General features: G+C 43.8%; 2 protein-coding genes across 7 annotated transcripts in view; one reads left to right on the top strand and one right to left on the bottom strand.

Annotated features, from left to right (window-relative positions):
- Positions 1-860: 860 nt before the first annotated feature.
- Positions 861-12,485, bottom strand: LOC112218164 (pseudouridylate synthase 7 homolog). The gene is made up of 17 exons (XM_024378745.2): positions 12,367-12,485; positions 11,439-11,564; positions 9,266-9,607; positions 9,086-9,170; positions 8,865-8,972; positions 8,570-8,714; positions 6,657-6,768; positions 6,477-6,554; positions 6,270-6,398; positions 5,971-6,096; positions 5,759-5,820; positions 5,461-5,621; positions 4,692-4,818; positions 2,749-2,850; positions 2,052-2,181; positions 1,719-1,810; positions 861-1,577 (listed from the first exon to the last, which is right to left on the bottom strand). Exons 1-17 carry the CDS (start codon positions 12,468-12,470, stop codon positions 1,441-1,443), a joined length of 2,166 nt encoding a protein of 721 aa, XP_024234513.1. The 5' UTR covers positions 12,471-12,485; the 3' UTR covers positions 861-1,440.
- A 1,358-nt stretch (positions 12,486-13,843) lies between these two features.
- Positions 13,844-18,408, top strand: part of LOC112218165 (SRSF protein kinase 2) — a 67,844-nt gene continuing 63,279 nt past the window's right edge. For all 6 annotated transcript variants that reach the window (XM_042301425.1, XM_042301426.1, XM_042301420.1 and 3 more), the window contains exons 1-2: positions 13,844-13,969; positions 14,202-14,268. In XM_042301425.1, the coding sequence (XP_042157359.1) occupies positions 13,954-13,969; positions 14,202-14,268 (83 nt within the window). In that variant the 5' untranslated portion in view covers positions 13,844-13,953. The remainder of the gene's footprint in view (positions 13,970-14,201; positions 14,269-18,408) is intronic.

Raw genomic sequence — 18,408 nt, 5'->3', positions numbered from 1 at the left:
TAGATATTAATAGCACAAGTGGATTTGTAAAATGACCTAAGGTGAACATTTGTTGAGCTCAATCAAAATAAAACATTATGTAAAAATGCAAGCTTTATGTCTTCATAAATTCACCCTCCCCCTTGTGGTATGAGTTGGTATGTTTTAGGGTTTGAGAAAAAAATACAATTGATGGTCACTTATAAGACACCAGTCCTGTTAGAAAATAACGTGTCAATGTGACTGTACCATATCACCTAACACGAATTCCAATATGATGAAATCTGAAGTGCTTTCTTGACCAGATTATATTTCAGAGCACTACATAAGAGAAAAATCATGTAATGAGATCCTCCTCAGTATCCCAGGGTGACTGGCTGGTGACAGGATCCAGTCAAACAAATTAGATTGGAGCCAGGCGATGAATTCAGTGACTACAGCCAGCTGGCATCAGCCACCCTGCCAGATGGTCAGCTCCACAGCACCTACCATGACCAGCAGCAATGGGGCAAGGTGTTTCAGTGGCCACTGGAGGCCAAAACAGAGCACTTGATGGGTCATTTCCAGGATTCATCTCTACTGCTATCAACCAGAAATATCCCCACAGCCCCATAAGCATTGAGCTACAACACTGTACTATATAAATGTCAATGTATTTTGAATATAGTAATTGTTTTGATCAAGCAACACTGGTTTTATGACAGTAAATGCTCCAGAAAAGCCACCCATTATTTTGACAATGGAATTGTAGGGTTGATGTTCTTGGGCTGAATAGTTACCATAGGCAACTTTACAAGTTCAAGATAATACCCTAAGAGTGGCACAGGTTAGAGCAGAATGATACATCTGATCCAAGACCATGAATAATGGCACAAAAAGCATTTACACTCAGCATTTTAATTCTCTCTCTGTAAGAGAGCTGGTTTCCAAAAAAACAAAAACATTTTACAGTTAAAAAAGCAAACAGTAATTCTGTACAACCAGGGTCAGGTCATTGTAGTACCCTGGGAAGTAGCAGGGGTGTCACAGAGCAACACCATGGGTTACATAAACTGTTCTACACAGCTCCTTTAAAGTGCTTCTGTAGCACGTCAGCGGTTTCAAAAACATATCTCTGAATTTCTCCAGTGCTGCAAAGCTTTAAAAGACAGTAAAAACTTCCTGATAAAAAAAATGAAGAAACTAAGAAAATGATCAGAGTAGTAACAATATAATATCAGAGTTGTTACTCTTGGTAGCGTGGGATGAGGTAAGATTTCCCATCACCCTGACTGACACAACATGAGAGGAATGACCTTTGGCTTGGCAAAGTATCAAAACACTCCCACACACATACATACAATATAGACTGTTAGTCTCACATACAGTAAGTAGACACCCACTAAAGGACAGACTGCTCGGCAGCCTGGAAAAGCAGCCCAGTGGGCCTATACGAAGCTCAGTGGGCCCAGTTCTGTTGTATTAGTTGAGCCAGGTGGTGTTGAGCTGAGTCTGGTTCTTGATGCTGGTGTCCATCTTGAGCACCTCTCTGATGGCCATGGTGGCGTAGGTAGAGGGAGGCAGGGAGAACTCCATCCTCAGAGCCCTGTACTTCCCCTCTGGTGGGTGGAAGAGAGAAAGAGTTAGGAGAAACACACTACCAAGAGCCTTTTTCAATTTAATGGGGTACAGATACAAGGCGAGTGGAAAAGTACCACATATTGATTAAATCACAGCAACAAGATTAAATTAGAACATACCTTTGTTGAAGACTGGGGGAGGTTGGTCCTCTAGTTTCTCCACATCAGTGTGGACCAGGGAGACACGAGGGTCCTCATAGTTAATCACCTCCCTATAGAAGGAGAGATGATACAAGAAACACAACTCAGGAATGTAGGAGGAGGAAATATTATACAAGGCAATCACATGATCATGCGCAAGGTAAAAAGGAAGCAATCCTCAGCTCCTCTTTATGCATTTAGAATGTGTAACAAAAACTTCTCCAACACTATTCCTTTGCTTTTTCCTATAGTTAGCCAAGACTGAAAGTAGTTGTATTAATTGATACTGAGGGGATAGCGAGTGTTACAGACCAGCTGACGTCACTGGGTTTGATGAGGATGCGTCGGTAGGCCCCGGCCAGAGAGTAGTCCCTCACCCTGTGTCTCATGTTGTCAATGTCCAGGTTATCTGCACTCAGCATCTCCCTGTAGCCCTTACCCACTGTTACAGAACAGGAGGAAAAGACACAATCACATCTGAAACACACACCTCAACCACATATCTGAATAGAATAGTAAAACAGAATAGAATACTCCAGAGATCTTTTTTTTTAATACATTTTATTTAACTAGGGAAGTCAGTTAAGAACAAATTCTTGTTTACCATGACGGCCTACCACGCCAAACCCTAACGACGCTGGGCCAATTGTGCGCCACCCTACAGGACCCCCAATCACAGCCCGTTGTGATACAGCCTGAAATCGAACCAGGGTCTGTAGTGACGCCTCTACCACTGAGATGCAATGCCTTAGACCACTGCGCCACTCAGGAGATATAATTTTTCAGGGATTGAAATTCTTCTTCACCTCTGCTTATAACATCCCAGACAACAGGAGAAGACTTTGCCCTGACATGAAACTAGTTCAAACCGGACAAACCGTACAGTAAGGTAAAGGAATGGTAAAAAAATTAAAAAAAAGTCAATTAAGGAGATTGTTTCCGATTATGGGGGAGGGGAGAGCTTAAGGGAGGAATAGAGACATGGTGGGAGGATGCAGGGCTCTCTTACCGTGGTGAGTGGGGTAGATGACGTCAAAACCTGGTAGGGGCATCACCACGTCTTGGATAGAGTGGGTCTCGGCCTCTGCTGCGGACAGCACGAATGCAGTGCCTGGAGATAAGAGGGTGAATAGCAGTGGTAGAAAAAGTACCCAATTGTCATACTTGAGTAAAAGTAAAGATACCTTAATAGAAAATGACTCAAGTAAAAGTGAAAGTCACCCAGGAAAATACTACTTGCGTAATATTTTTTTTTGCGCTACACATGCAACACAGCATTCCTAACCTAGCCCACAATGTCTGCTGTGTGGATCGAGCAGTCAACAAGTCGAGCAGTCATTTGAAAGAGTAAGACAATTTCAGCGACACAACTCAAAGGCGAAATCCATTAAAGCCAAGATAATGGATTCATTGCCCTTGACAATCAACCGTTCTCTGTCGTGGGTGATGTTGGATTTCGCCAACTGGTTGAGCACCGGTACACACTACCAAGTGTGCTATTTTTCAGATGTTGCCCTACCGGAGTTACACAGTAATAGCATCACTGCTATTAGCTTCATGATATACAAACTATAGGTCTTTGCGTGTCAAAAAAATATACAGTAGCACTGTCAAAGTTGTACAAAAAAGTCGGCAAATAAGCAAACACCGGACACGAACGATGTGTTCACAATACCGCGTTAGTAATAAGGCAGAATTTGTTTGACCGCAACTTCTGGAGTAGCTAGCTTTAGCTTGGTACCTAGGTAGCACCAATACAATCAGCCTGAAAACAATGACCAGTAGAAACTGCAGTAATTTTCATTATTCTTAGCAATGATTTAGGAATCCTTGTGAGTAAGTACTAGCAAGGTTGCCACTTGTTGTTCGCCTATTGAAATTGAACTTCAGTTCATGAAAATAAATAGCTAGCCAGCTACTTAACCCTGTTGCCCAAAGCTAACGTTATAAGTAGTCAGCTAACTTCACCTGGATAGTGAAGCTATAAGGATTAGGTTTGCCTTCAAAATAAAAAGTATGTAATTGACAGTGACGCAAATAAATACAAATATTACAATTATGTCATACTTTTATTTTGAAGGCTAACCGCTAAGTCCACTATTGTTGCTAATGCTTATTGTGGCTAGCTTCACATAGATGGGTCCGACCACCATTAATCAAATAAGTGTTTTTTAAATTAGGGTTATTTTAGATGATGACACCTAGCTAGCTAACTATAGCTACTGAAACAGATTGTCATTTTGCTGTTTTTGGAGGAGAACATTGTTTGAATCCATGAGTTTGCTAGCTTTTTTATGACCAACACAGTAGATGCGCGAGACAACTTTACCAGCATCATAGCATACGTATCGATGAATCGTTGTGACATAAGAAATACGAGTGATGGTGTAATCAATGTGTAACTAGCTACGTAAAAGATTTATGTACGCGTTAAATTATTGTGTGACGTGCAGTCATATTCAGGTCCTGATTGGTCAACAAGCTAATTTGACACGTCAAATAGTGTAGTGTTATCTTTGACATATGCAACGGCATTCCATAGAAATCCTGGTTGAGAATGAAACGTCTGAACAAATGAACAACGAAACAGTGAAGTAAAAGTTGTCCAAAATATAAATAGTAAAGTAAAGTACAGATACCCCCAAAAAACAACTTAAGTAGTACCTTAAAGTATTTTTACTAAAGTACTTTACACCACTGGGTATAGGAGGATGTCTACATCACTTGGTTTGAGACCCTACATAGAATGAGCACTTTAACTCAGTCAGCCCAGCGGGTGGTCTGAACCCCTTTGTTAGACATGAAGTATTACACTTTAGAGCCATCTGTGAGACAGGCACTCTGGGCCGTGTGCTCCATTACTTCTCTACAGAACATTTATTCAAGAATTCCAAACCACACGCGCTGGTGAATCAGAGATACACCCACAAAACATAAACAGATAGGACCCACCTCCCCTGAGCACGAGGTCTCCCTCCACAGCCTTCAGTCCGAAGGCCTCAATGCGTCTGCTGACCATGGTGTTCCACATAAAGCTCTGGTAGCTGTGGATGTACATCAGCCGGTTGTTACGAGGGATCTAGAAGACAAGAGGAGGGCCAACACAGGGAGTTGCCTCAGCTATAATAAACCAGAGGAAAACATACTTTAAAAAAAGGTGCACTAAGCAGAAACTCCTCCGCCATTTCCTGGTTGCTACAATTTGAATAGTTTGCATAATTTCAGTTTGTGACAAAACAAGCAAGTATAGTATAGAGAATCATTGTACCATCTAAACCACTGGGAAATATATTTTTCATGATCAAAAATATAGCATTTTCAACTGGTGGGCAAAACAGAAGGTAAAAGACCAAACGAAACATAACAGGACACATAGAAATAGCGCACATAGAACACATCTACCGCTTCTTTGACTTGCTTTCAATGCGCATGGCAGATCTATAATGCACATTTCTACGTAAATTTGGTCAGGCCGCTCATAAAGTGACATATAGCAGCTTTAATAAGTCAAACAAATCAACAGTGGACCTGTGTGGCTACATTTGTTTCTCACCTTTAACAACGTAGTCCATTGGAACAACTTGGGGATAAATAAAAAAGGTACGTGATGTCTGATATTGCCATTTGGCAAGTGTGCGTGAGTACACCCACTGCTTCCTGACCAGTTATAAAATGTGTGTCTGCCAGTTAGTTTGTACCAGTAAAAGCGGACTCAGCTCACCATGGCGAAGGCAGTGATGATGTTCTTCTTTCCGTACATGGAGAGACCTCGGAGCAGCTGTCCCTCCACACAGCGTTTAACAGGCAGCTTCTTTAGAGCTGCTTCTGGGTCCTGGGACTGGGCCCACTCCTCACGGCACTTCACCAGATAACCTTTCTCCGCTTGGCAGAGAGAACGAGAGCGGTAAAATCAATACATCATATTCTATTAAAACATCCTTTTTACATCTGCAGTTGTCACAAAGGCCACGCTGTGGCAGAAAGCGTTCGATATAAAGACAAATGAAAGCCAGTTTTACCTCCAGGGCGAGGCTTCAGGATCAGATCTATCACTTCCTTCCAGTTGTCTTGCAAGATGGCCCTGGTCCAAACAGAGGGACAACAACAACAGTCAATCATCCATCCCCTGCCAACCCTGTACACCCATGGGCTGGTTACCCTATGCACCAAGGGGGTCATGTTTTTACCTGCCGACCCCATACCCAAATGTGTGAGAGTCCCGTGTCCTTACTTGCCAACTTGGTGTGTGGGCACGGCGGTGGTGCCAAAGCGCTGCATGCCGTAGTAGTTGATGAAGCCCGTCTCTCTAAGGGAGGACATGGCCTGCTGGACCTGCTCCTCTGTCCCTGTGATGTTCCTGTGTGGGAGGTAACCAGCCGGGAACAAATAGCAACGTGTAGATCAGATTAAAAGTTGCTGCGCTATTTTAACTGTTCAATGAATCAAATCAGGATTGGAGAGTAGTTTTGAGTTACAAAGTTCAAGCAAAGAGATTACACACATCGACATGTGCAGCTAGTATCCACTGACCTGATGACCACAGTGAAGTGATTGCCCTGTAGTTCTCCCAGCTTCAGAGGGTGTTTCTTGTAGCAGAAGTTTCCCAGTTTAAAGTTATTGAGGCACTTGTTGAGGTGAGACAGTCTTTCTGCTGTGATCCTGAAGGGACAGAGAGCATAGGTTAAGTAAGTACATAATTACAAGTATTTGCTGATAGTGGCAAGCCACCACACTCACTTGAGAACGGCAATCTCCTGCACAGTGATGGCTCTCTTGTCCTTGGTCCCCATGTAGGAGAAGACATTGGGCCTCATCCTGGGAAATAACAGACACAAAGTCAGGAGTTGTACAGTTTAGTAGAAGTTTTGCTTACATATTGTGGGGAAAATGCTATGAGAAACTGTGTGTGTTTTCTACCTGAGGAACTTGGAGAGCACGTTGATGGCCTCCATGGTGTCTCTGTTCTCCTTGTAGAGGACGAAGTGGCAGAAGGCCCCGCGGCTCTTAGGCCAGGAGTGTTTTCTGGGGGCTGGCCAGGGAGACAGGAGGACAGGAGTGAGTTGTGGAGATAAAGGCAGAGTATCAGACAGACCGCATTTGTCAGAGAATACACCCGCATCAGTAGTCAGGCTTTGGTATGCTTTTCAAATGACTATCTTCCTCCTTTATCCTTTTGTGCAGAGGCAGCTCTGTTAAGGAGCCCAACACAGACAGCAGCAACCACTTATTTAACAACTGTTTTATGCCACGAGCATCCTGCATATATGTCCCAAGACGGACGCCTCAGTAATTTAAAATGCTGCCCTCAAACACTCATTCCCCATTGCTCTAAACTAACCAACTGGGGTTCTTCTTCCTTAGCCTACACCCTGAAATTGGTAATGACTATTTACCATAGGCTGAAAACAGTAGCCATATTGAACAAGCAGGATAATCAGAGTGGTTTTATTATTTATTATGTGCAGCGTTTTTTCTGGATCATAACGGGGCTTAGGTGGTGGGTGTGGCTAAAGGTGACCCAATATTTTAGAGCCCCTCCCTGTTGGTTAGTGACATAAAATCAATGAGGGCTCCACGTCATGACAAAAATACATTTGGGGAATTCTAGGTTCTCCCTGACTGTAAAAAGCTTTTACTTTGGTGATATATATTTTTTGAGAATGAACTGTCCATTATCTTTTCAACATACTTTATATCTGTACACTTTTAAATTCTGTTTGGACATAGGCGGCCCAACAACAAAAACACTTAAGCGGCCCGCCCAATACTTTTCTATGTAGAAAAAAAAACTGTCGTCTATTTCTAACTACCAACATTTTTAAAAATAAAATAAATACCAGACAACACGCATTCAAACACACAAGTCGGTTCGGTAAATTCCAGCAATTCCCAAAAGAGCGATGACGTCATGCCAGACAATGAGTTGCCATTTAAATCAGTTGAGGTTAATCCAACATTTGTTACGGACTGGGGTCTCCTGAAACCTGAGCATAGTGGACGAGAAAGTCTTACCTGCAGCTTCTTTGACCTCTGTCCACCCAGAGAAGAGCAAAAGGAATAGGATATAAACGATAAAAGAATGTTACTAAAAGACGGTCGTGGACTGCTAGACAGACAGACCGGCAGGGGTGGCGAGGTCAGCATGCAGGGTTGGAATGCCGTTGTGTCTAAACCGTTCTGTGCAGCACGAGTGTTCCGTGGGCATGACAGAGTAGCCATTATTTGATGACTACCATGTTGTGCTCTTTTTGAATAGGCCACTACATTTACAGGAAATGATTCATGTGAAAAACGGCGACGTCTTAAATGATCTTAACAAGCCTAGGGACTTGATTCATAGGCAAAATATGCCAGTCCACGTCGAGAGAGACTGCTGATTTTTTGGGGAGACTTCTAACGTCTAAAAGTTCACAGAAACCTGGATAGAAATCAAGATCCATGTGATCACTCTCAGTCCATGGGACTGGTCGGGATCTTTAGTCTGGATCTTTAGTCAGCATCATCATGCAGGTGTGTTGACATCACACATGCACCTGCTCATTCATGCACCCTATATATAATCCCATAGCCAACCCAGTAGCTACTCAGCTTAGAGAGAACCCCATGCAATCAGAGACATGAGGCCAAGCTGAACAAGGGCATGCAGCATCACCCTTTTCCAAACATTCAATCATAACTTTCCCCATTCTGAAATGTAAACTCTTTGTTGAAGTGAGAGAACGTGAAAGCGACTTGATTCGGTTCTATGATCGATGTTACAGAGATTTCACCCAGCAATAGGAAATAAACCAGAGAGACAACCCAGAAAATCTCTGATTCTCCTCCTGTACCTGCGAGGGCTTTCTGTCCAGCTGCGTGGTAGGCCACGATGAACTTCTTTCCCTCTCGCTCCTCTGTCTTTGTCTCCAGTCCAGGGTACAGGGTCTTCACAGCCTTGTGGACCAGGGTCCGCTTCTCTTTTGTGTCATCAGCTACCTGTGTGCGTGTAATATAAACTTAATTGATCTCTAAAGTTTGCCTTTTTAGGACCGTGGTCAAATGTAAACATAACATCTTAACTAGAATGATACAATGTGCAATGAAAAGAAACGTTGTGTGCTTGGTGGTAACGGTGCATGCACTCACCTCTATAGAAACATTACCCTCTTTGTTCTTGAAGAGTTGTAGCTGCTCCAGCTGCTGTTTCTGCTCCTCTGTGAAAACCTGGGACTCTGGCTGCTCTACTGGGGCCTCCTATTGCAAGACAAGTCCCACATCAGAGTTTAACTTCGGCAATGACTTATAGATTATATTTCACTCTAAACTGCAAGACTAAAGAAATGTATGCTGATTCATTGTTAGCTCACCTCAGCCTCCTCAGGAACGGAGAGATCATCCAACCGCACAGTCTTGCCTTCTTTGTTGATCTCGTGCACCACAAAGTCAGAGTACCTTAACACAGACAGAGCAAGAGCTGATCTCAGTCATAGCGAAACACACACGCCATGTTCAGATCGCTCTTCAGGAGGGCGGGAGTCAGGACTAACCTCTCCTTGAGAATGCCTGAGAACCCCTGGTGTTCACTGACAAACTTCAGAATCCCCACATCCAGCTCTGTGAGGCCATGCTTCATCATCTCTGCAAAGGCCTCTCCTGACCCCAACCCTTCCCCTTCTCCATCCTCGTCCAATGGCTCCGTCTCTTCCCCCTCTGGCTCTTCTCCCTCATCCTGGGGCAGCTTGTGAGAGGGCCCTCCGTTCTTCTCCTCCTTCTGGACTCTGGGTCTCTTGGTGCTGTGGTCAACCTCCTCCTCCAAAGCAGGGCATGCTCTCTTCTCCCCCCCAGGGGCAGGGACCAGCATGGGCTCTGCATCGGCCATAGGGATCAAGCTGAGGGGCAAGAGAAGACATCGTATTCACTCAGCATGTCATTGTTAACATCCACACCACTACTACAAACACCTACTCTTATAGAATGGAGAAGCTCACTTTACTTGAACCAAATCTGTATTTTGGACATCAATGGCATGTTATAGAAGTGCCCAGACACATTCTTTGCGATCTCACTTGTTTTGGAGAAACTAGCCCCACCAGCGAGATACTTCCTCAGGCTCGTTCAGGAGTTGCAGGGGCACAGATAAAACATGAACAAATGGCTCCAAAAAGACCCAAATATGTCCTTTTAGAAACGGCAACACTCACTATAGTGACACAGGATGTACACATGAAATGGTATAGTGACACAAGATGTACACATGAAATGGTGTCATTCCAGAAATGCATCCTCAACGTTAAATTCCATTTTGTGCGACTCGAGCGACACTTCTCAGTGTAGTCCAAGATCCTGTTTCGTGTGCGTACGCGCGGGCAACACTGAGAAGCAGCACAGCTGGATAGGGGAACCTTCTTGAGTCGCACAAAACGGTATATAAAGTCGCGGATACATTTCGGAATGGTGTTGTCACGATACCAGAAATTTGACTTCGATACCAGGTTTAGTATGGCAATACTCTATACCATCCAGATACTCTATATCAAAACAATAACACTACTGCTCTGTTCAATCGTTGGGTATATTTTGAGTTCAATATCACCCCATTAAAAAAATCTCTCACCCCCCGAGGGAAAGATGAGAGAGAGAGAGACCGAATAAGTTCATGAATTAAGTTTTGGATGACAATCAGCTTTGAAATCAGCATATTTTGCATGATGGTTTGGTTTGCATATTATCACAAACAAAGTAGTAGGTTAGTGAATTAATGTCAGCTTTAGCTGTCAGCTAGCAAGGAAAGGTAGCCTATAATAGCTGGAATCTACCTGTATCTTGCATTGTGAAGTGTTCTAGGCTGTGTGGGCATTGTTTTGCGAACAGTAAATAACAGTTGCAACATTTCTACATAACGTGCCGCATTATTCAAGTGTGTTACTTGTGAGCAGCATGAATGGGGAGCTAACATGATGCAGCCCATAATCCCAGTGGAGGCTAGCAGTGAGTAAGTGGAGCAGGCAGGGGGAGCGCTATAATAAGGGGTCGGGTGCACTGATAGTCAGGCACTCGATCCATGAGACACATTTGACAGAAGTACCGAAAGTAACAAAAATTCTAGTGTTTCATGTTCTAGTATGTTTCATGTTCTAGTATCCAACAAGTACCAAAGTTACAGTATACTGTGCAACACTAGTTAGGAATAACAATTTAATATGTACAACATCTAAAGACCTTCATCACTATACATCACTATAAGGGCAGCAGGAAGCCTAGTGATTAGAGCATTGGGCCAGTAACCAAAAGGTCACTAGATCGAATCCCTGAGCTGACAAGGTAAAAAAAATCTGTCGTTCTGCCCCTGAACAAGGCAGTTAACCCACTGTTCCTAGGCCATCATTGTAAATAAGAAATTGTTCTTAACTGACTTGCCTAGTTAAATAAAGGTTAAATAACAAATATAATAAATAAATACTGAAAGCATTGCTGTTTCTAAAATGATGTATTTGGGTGTTTTTGGAGACTTGGTTCACGTTATCTGTGCCCCTGCTGCTGAACGAGCATGCGGAAGTATACAGCTGGTAGTGTACATTTCTCAAAAACAATTGAGATTGCAAAAAAAGGATGTGGGGACTTCTATAACATGCCACTTACATCCAAAATACAGATTTGGTTCAAATAAAGTGAACTTCTCTTTTAATATAATGGGAGAGTTGTGCTGAACACTTGACTTACAGATTGCTGATAGGGACCTCAAAGAAAAAGCTGTGTATCTGGCAGACACCTGGTGCTCCGATGTCAGGAGTTCGTAGATGGGGTGTATGGTACCTCAAAGCAACCCAAAGAGAATTCCTGATGGACCTATGGATGCAAACAAGGCATTTTTTAATATATATTTTTCAAAGCATGTCACTCCAACCAAATATTTTGTGAACACTAGCCTCTAGCAAGGTACTGGATTGGCCATTTAACACCTCCCCTTTCCGAGTTTGGGAAACCCTGCCCTCCACGTTTTTCAACTGGTCGTTCAGAACAGCATCGGTTCCGTTTAATTGAACGCTCTACTACGTTTTTTTCGCACTGGACGCAGCCCAGTTGTAGGTGATTCACTAATTAATCAGTAACGCAAAAACACACGGGCCCTTTTTTTGCGCACCGGCCCTCCTATCCTGCACCCTCCAGACCACCGTAACGTAAAGAAATAATTGCATAAGTGCACTGTTTATCTAGTAGTATGATGATAGCCTGATTGGCAGGATGATTATGTAACTAACTACTGTAGCATCATTGTAAGTAAACACGACATGATCAATTATTCCGTTTAGTTATAGCGAATGCATCTTCCTTTCTGGAACGGTGTAGCAACAACGTTTCACACTGTGGCTATGCTATTACAGTGTTGGTACCCAGTTCCATGCAACTGGCAGATGGTTTGGAAACCTGTTTAATTTCATAGATGCCTGCCTCTGTTGTGATGTTATCTTCAACTGACTAATTAGCTACTAGCTAGCTAGCCTGCTAACGATAGCTCACGTCAAGTAGAAACATAAACTTGTCAAATGCGCACACAAATGCTTTTATCCAGGGCAAAGCTATGCATAGTTACATGAATGCAATGTGGAAATACTGACATGAATTGTTTCTATTGCAAAATCGGATTTACCTGCTCGTACAGGGGTTTAGTAGAGAGCGCACAATAAAGTACGCCAGGTTTCCTACCCACGTGTATTTGACTCCGGAAATAGTCACTCCTTGAAACCCGCCCATATCAAACACTCATTGCCTCAAGGGCCTGTCAATCACAAAGCTCCAGGCTATTAGGGCTACTTTGGCCACACACCACGGTGTTACAATGTAGAAATATATTTGATATGTGAGTAGCCTATGATTTAGCAGCTTCCTCTTCGTGTTCAATGACGATACATCCTCCCTCATACATTATAATTTGAATAGCCTAGTATTAATCTAGGCCTCTAATAAGAACATGTAGGTTAAGCAATCCCAGATAGGTCTATTCTCATTCAACATTTATTTGAGAAATAGGCCTATTTGTAGGAAAATTGTTGTTCATCAGGGTCAGGGATAGGGATGCTTGTGATCCAGGGTGAGATAATAACGGATTATGTTTGCCATATGACTCACCATGGCTACGGATTATGGGGTGCCACAACAGATTCATTTCCAAACCCATTCACCTAACCAGCTAGGCCTATCTGACCATGTCTGGGTCCCTCCAGTAGCCTAGTCTTAACAGTTCTCCAAATTGGTAAGATCCTTTAAGATGGCAACTCGGACAGAAAAGTAAACCAACGTGTCAATAAATGTTTTTATTTTATTTTTTATTTCACCTTTATTTAACCAGGTAGGCAAGTTGAGAACAAGTTCTCATTTACAATTGCGACCTGGCCAAGATAAAGCAAAGCAGTTCGACACATACAACAACACAGAGTTACACATGGAGTAAAACAAACATGCAGTCAATAATACAGTATAAACAAGTCTATATACGATGTGAGCAAATGAGGTGAAATAAGGGAGGTAAAGGCAAAAAAAGGCCATGGTGGCAAAGTAAATACAATATAGCAAGTAAAACACTGGAATGGTAGATTTGCAGTGGAAGAATGTGCAAAGTAGAAATAAAAATAATGGGGTGCAAAGGAGCAAAATAAATAAAATAAATACAGTAGGGAAAGAGGTAGTTGTTTGGGCTAAATTATAGGTGGGCTATGTACAGGTGCAGTAATCTGTGAGCTGCTCTGACAGTTGGTGTTTAAAGCTAGTGAGGGAGATAAGTGTTTCCAGTTTCAGAGATTTTTGTAGTTCGTCTTGCAAAAATATTTTTAAAAAATGTCTTGCAAAAATATAAAATATGGTGGATAATTTAGCTGGAGTCTTTCCCTTGCTCATAATTTGACCCAGTTAGCCTATAGGCCTAATAACTAAAAATGCTTTGGGGTGGTGATAAATATGGAGGCAAGCAGAGGGAATGCTTTCAAGTTCATGACATCAGAGACAATACATTGGGATAGTCTAATAATGTTCTTTCTGGTTTTAGTTCTTTGGGGGCTCCTTTTTGCACTCACCTCACCTGCCAGTTGTGCGCGGCCATGTAGCATAGAGCTCCAGTGCCTGAGCGCGCCTCCTCCTCTTAACGACAGAGGGAGTGCGCGTTCTCTGGAAGGAAGGCTGGATAGCGAGAGATCCCGGCTGCTGGCGCTGAGCTGCCGCTGAGGGGAAGGAGGAAAACATCATGAGCTCCAGGAAAGGTATGGAAATCTATTTTATTCTTCAAATATTCTGCATCCTGGACAGCATATGTAGGTTTTGGTTAGAAGTGGTGAAATGACGCGCGTGCGGGGTTTTCAACCTTTTAGGTTTACGATGCTTGGACCAGCCAGTTATAGCTCGAGACTGATTTGTTGTTCTTTCTCCCTGTCCCCCACTCTCACTCTCTCTCCGTGCTCGGACCTCGGTCCCACCTCTGCATACATCTCTTAGTGATGGCCATCCAGGCCCGAAAGAGAAGGCCGAAGGGGAAAAAAGACAAGGCAGCCCACGGAAAGAGGTAAGCAGGGCGGCGGTCGGGGAGAGGAGTGTACTTGGAGTGTTGGTTGTGCAGTGCTGTGCTCGTTTGTTGTGTTTTGTTTCAGTGATAGCGGTTATAAGGCTTCCCATACAACGTCAGCCAGCCGGCTGTCACTGTTGACAGTGGCTGGTGTGAAGGCGACATATGGGGGAGAGTCTGTTTTTGCGCACCTATGGCACAATGTACACACGCAGGCATACTGCGATGGTGCTGGCGGGAACTGGAACTCTGCCTTGCCTCTGCGGCTCGGGTCCGTCTCTTCTGGGCGGTCCAACTGTGTTGGAAGTTGTCATTGGCAACGTCTCTCGGGCCGGTGTGTGTGGTTACGTCGATGAATATCATATATCGTACCCGGAGTGGAGTGGAGTCTTGCCCATATAGGATATGAATTGCATGCTGAAGTTGTAGATCGCAATAAATGACCAATGACTGTCTCTCTGTCTGTGTACTGAAGGCATCTTGGTATCGGCTGCATCATTTGGGGCTGAGAGCCTTGACTTGGTTAGGGTTTGCAAATAAGATCTGACAGGTGTGACAGGCTTCCTTAGCCTCATTGCAGTAATGTGGGAGACTAATAAGCATCCGGAATGAATAGCGTCGTATGCTTATAGGCGCCATTTGTGAATCGCACTGGGTCTGTGGCTGCTATATGATGTAACAGTGCCTATACGGAGTGTGTGTATAGAGGGACTTATACTAGAGTGAATGAGATCTCTGTGAATTTTGGGTGTGTGAGTGCTGTATTTTGCATGGCGCATGAGCCGGTTATGACGGAGTGCAGTGTTGGTGTGCGCGCCGCGGCGCAGTGGCTCTGTAAAGTGCATGCGAATTGGTCTGGAGAGAGAGGAGCCGACTTCATGGCATGATGCTATTGGACCGACGTCACCGGTGTAGTCACTGCATCAATTAGGTGATACCATACCAAGGTTCTGCCCACACACGCGCAGCTATGGAAGGTGCTGGAATGGTCTATCTGTTGCTTCAGGATACGTTCACCAAATTATACCACATCACTCACAAACGTGTCAAATATACATTTATTTAAGCTGCCTTTTTTTGCCATTAATTGAACGATGTTGGAAATGTCTCTTATTATCATGCAGCTAATAATGGATCTATTACAATGTATTAATTTCAGTTGATTCAAATGGGGGATATTGACATCATGTGACTTGAAATTGCTTTGAAGGAGAAATTGACAAATGCAACTGTAACATCCTCTATCTTTCTGGCCTGTACCGCCTTGCGTGCCCACGCGTGTGTGTGCTGTTTTGTGTATGGTTAGGCCATTCAGGAGACGTAAGTCTACAGAGAGGAGGCTCATCTCGACCTACAGTAGATTAAATTAAGTTAACTTTTTTCTATTTCGGCACATCCAACTTTTCATCCAACTTTTGCTTCTTTTATGGTGTACAGTCAGTCAGTAACTTAGTAATGTGGGCCTCCCGAGTAGCGCAGTGGTCTAAGGCACTGCATCGCAGGGCAAGCTATGCCACTAGAGATTCTGAGTTCGAGTCCAGGCTCTGTCACAGCCGGCCCCTGACCGGGGGGGCAGCGCACAATTGGCCCAGCGTCGTCCAGGTTAGTGGAGGATTTGACCGGCAGGGATGTCCTTGTCCCATCGCTCACAACCGACTCCTGTGGCGGGCCGGGCGTAGTGCGCGCTGACACGGTTGCCAGGTGCACAGTGTTTCCTCTGACACGTTGGTGCAGCTGGCGGGTTAAGTGGGCATTGTGTCAAGAAGCAGTGGGGCTTGGTTGGGTCGTGTTTCGAGAGGACACACGGCTCTCGACCTTCGCCTCTCACGAGTCCATACGGGAGTTGCAGCGATGAGACAAGACTGTAACTACCAATTGGATATCGTGAAATTGGGATGAAAAAAGGGTCAAAGTAACAATAAAAAAACGTAGTAATGTGATCCTATCACTCTTTCACCAGCTCACGCATAAGAACACAGACTTATCTGTCTGTCTGGGGACTGAGCCTTCCTCCTCCCTCATGTGGTACCCTTCCTGCAGGCTCATCCTGACATTACCCTCCAGCATGGCAATGCCACCACCCATACTGCTCGTTCTGTATGTGATTTCCTGCAAGACAGGAATGTCAGTGTTCTGCCACGGCCAGCGAAGAGCCTGGATCTCAATCCCGTTGAGCACGTCTGGGGCCTGTTGGATCGGATGAGGGCTAGGGCCATTCCCCCCAGAATTGTCCGGGAACTTGCAGGTGCCTTGGTGGAAGAGTGGGCAATTCTGGTGCAGTCCATGAGGAGGAGATGCACTTCAGTACTTAATGCAGCTGGTGGCCACACCAGCTGTTACTTCTGATTTTGACCTCCTCTTTGTTCAGGGACACATTCCATTTCTGTTAGTCACATGTCTGTGGAACTTGTTCAGTTTATGTCTCAGTTGTTGAATCTTGTTATGTTCATACAAATATTTACACATGTTAAGTTTGCTGAAAAATAAACGCAGTTGACAGTGAGAGGACGTTTCTTTTTTTCCTGAGTTTCTGTTTCCAGTTTGTGTTTTTACATTTTGGACTTCTTAAATACATAATCAGGTAGATTTGTAGGTAAACACGTTGAAATGAATGATGGCTAAACCTCCGACCGTCCTAGAGTTATTGTTCTAGATTACTCAGTCATCTCAATTCAGAGTTTATTAATTCTGCTGGCATTAGTTCAGAACCACTAGAGCAGGGGTGTCAAACACACAGCTCACAAACTCAATATATTTTAAAATAACTAAAACCAACTCAAAATTGTGTAGTAATGATAATGGACCGACATTCAAACAGTTTCTGGACTGTGTCCAGTTCACTAATAATCACCTAACTGAAAGCTAGACAGTCAGGGAGCATCAAATTCCAAAAACTAGGACTATTTTTTGGCACATTTTGTCAGCAAGGATATTTAACAAATTTTCAACCTTGTTGAAGACCGAATGCGGCCCCCGGGGAAAAATTTGTTTGTCAACCCTGCACTAGAGTTTCAATAACATTATCATAACTCTGTATGTGCCACTGCTCCCATCTTCAATCAGCTGGCGAAAGGCGAGACAACAATCAGTGCAGTTTACAATTCAATGTGTCGCAACATCATTCAGACTGCATTGGCTCATACAGGGATCTACATTACAGCAATACACAGAGAGCAGATCTATACGATCCTCACTGTTAGCACTGAAGCTGGAGTTTCTGTAGGAGTTATGATATCACTAACAACGCCCAGTGTGTCTCGTATAGATCTACTCTCTGTGTATTGCTGTAATGTAGATCCCTGTATGAGCCAATGCAGTCTGAATGATGTTGCTACACATTGCATTGTAAACTGCATTGATTTTTGTCTTGCCTTTCACCTGCTGATTGAAGTTGGGAGCAGCCTGGCGAACAGGACTGCATGTGGTTCAGTAGAGTGAGGCAGCCAGGTAGCAGAATGCTCTCAGGAATTCAAACCAACATTTTCTGTCTGTAGCAGCTGGTTACTGTTGCTCCAGCTCTCAACTCCCATCAGGCCCCAAATTTGAGAGACCTTTTGCAAATATGACAAATTATTTATGATTATAGTTTGGAGTTAAGTCAAATATATAAATGGTTATGATAGTGGTTATGATACACAACATTGCTATGTTGTGGTGGTTCTTCAATGGAAGTCAGAGGACTAGGTACAGGCGTCACAGTTGTCTGAGCTCAGACCTCAGCTGACTTAATGAATTCATTTAATTGATTCCCAGAGGGGATCACTTAGTGATGGTGAAGAGCCAATACACCAGACCAGACCTGGTTAGCTCTACTGAATGGACATCACTTACCTGGTGTTTAGATGCCCTTGTTTACCCATTTTTTTGTGTGTGTATCTCAAATTCTCAATGCTAGCGATGAGGGTGGTACCATATAGGCCTTATCAAAATGTCTCTGGTGGACTAGATAGCCACAGCCTAGCAGAGTACACCATGTGAGCCTCATGCACTGTAATTCAGTGGAGAGGGAGGGAGGGAGGGACTGCCTGTCCCTGGACAGCAGTGGAGAAGAGAGGGGGAGACAGCGGAGGAAGACCAGGGAGAGGGAGAGTTAAGCGGAAAGGAGAGAGGAAATGGGTGTCAGAGTAGTCTGTGCCGTAT

The sequence above is a fragment of the Oncorhynchus tshawytscha genome, linkage group LG19 (assembly GCF_018296145.1).
Source record: "Oncorhynchus tshawytscha isolate Ot180627B linkage group LG19, Otsh_v2.0, whole genome shotgun sequence".
In the NCBI taxonomy this organism is placed as follows: domain Eukaryota; kingdom Metazoa; phylum Chordata; class Actinopteri; order Salmoniformes; family Salmonidae; genus Oncorhynchus; species Oncorhynchus tshawytscha.
This window is presented reverse-complemented; position numbering and strand designations above follow the sequence as displayed.

Bases quoted from the DNA above. Each gene is read 5' to 3' on its own strand.
- LOC112218164 (XM_024378745.2), bottom strand. From the start codon at position 12,470: ATGGGCGGGTTTCAAGGAGTGACTATTTCCGGAGTCAAATACACGTGG. The intron at 11,565-12,366 runs GTAAATCCGATT...TTGCATCCATAG, and splicing joins CTAAACCCCTGTACGAGCAG to GTCCATCAGGAATTCTCTTT. The intron at 5,821-5,970 runs GTAAGGACACGG...TGTTTGGACCAG, and splicing joins CCCACACACCAAGTTGGCAA to GGCCATCTTGCAAGACAACT.